This window comes from Trichinella spiralis, assembly GCF_000181795.1.
Source record: "Trichinella spiralis strain ISS 195 chromosome Unknown Scfld6, whole genome shotgun sequence".
Taxonomy (NCBI): domain Eukaryota; kingdom Metazoa; phylum Nematoda; class Enoplea; order Trichinellida; family Trichinellidae; genus Trichinella; species Trichinella spiralis.
Window position 1 is genome coordinate 3,456,970 of NW_003526945.1, and position 1,058 is coordinate 3,458,027.

Genomic DNA, 1,058 nt, shown 5'->3' on the forward strand with positions numbered 1-1,058 from the left:
GTTAACGGATTAAATTAACATTTCTATTTATAGAAGATTAACTTCCCTATTTATGAAAAAGATTAAAACTCGTTGCACCTTTGTCTAAGCTAAATTGTTTATTTCATTTATACGAAAGTTTACTTTTTGCCATTACCTAATTAAAAGAGACCCCCGATTAACATTTTTATAAGTAAAAAACTTATATTGAAACAATAACTAATTATGCAAAAATTAATAAATAAAATTATGCTAATTTCATGTTTACTATATTACATCCCTTTAACTTATTACATTAGACTGTTTTAAAGTACAAATCTACTTTGACATTGCATTCTTTAAAGTAAAAAAACTGCTTTACACTAAAAAAGTATTATTATCAGTATACAATTAATGAATAATTTAAATCTTTTATAAGATGAAAAGCAAATGAAAAATTCAAAAAACTTTATGAAATTTTACAACTATGGAATTTGCACAATTATTAGATGAATGAATATTATATTTTATTTATCATTTAAGTTCCTAAATGTATAAATTAATGTATGAAATTTTAACAAATTTAAACTATTTAGCATTATTATAAGGGGAAACTCTCGATAGAGATTAATTTTAAATGTATCATGCCTAAACTGATGAAAGGTGCAACGCCAAATGAACTAATTAAAGGTGTGACGGCAAATCTGATGTCAATCATTGGCCAAGTGTCAGAGCCAGCGTAACAATAACACAAACGCATAGCGACGCTTACCGTTCCTCTTGGGGGAGTAACGATCACCACTAGATTGGCACCGAAACAGAGTCTCGGCACTACGTCAATTGTGCGAATTTGCATAACTGCCTCTAGGACAGATACGTCTTACGAATTCACATAGGTGTTGAAATCCCATTGCACAAGATTTCAAACAACGTCCATTACCACACAAATGGACAGGGTCATCTCTTTAAAACCGGTCTCTGGACAGCACGGGACTAGGAGACTCCGCCGAGGGAAGTCCCCGTTAACGGGCAGGAGGGCGGGGGGCGGCGCGGGGGCGTTCGGGCTGAAAAAAACCTTGCTTGAGATCCCATTGCTGGGA

General features: G+C 33.7%; 1 protein-coding gene across 1 annotated transcript; it reads right to left on the reverse strand.

Annotated features, from left to right (window-relative positions):
• Window positions 1-612: 612 nt before the first annotated feature.
• Tsp_08594 (hypothetical protein) lies at window positions 613-814 on the reverse strand (the record flags this gene model as incomplete). Its single annotated transcript, XM_003373820.1, has 1 exon — window positions 613-814. A coding segment is annotated over exon 1 (202 nt), but the record flags the coding sequence as incomplete, so codon positions are not given.
• Between the last annotated feature and the right edge of the window lie 244 nt (window positions 815-1,058).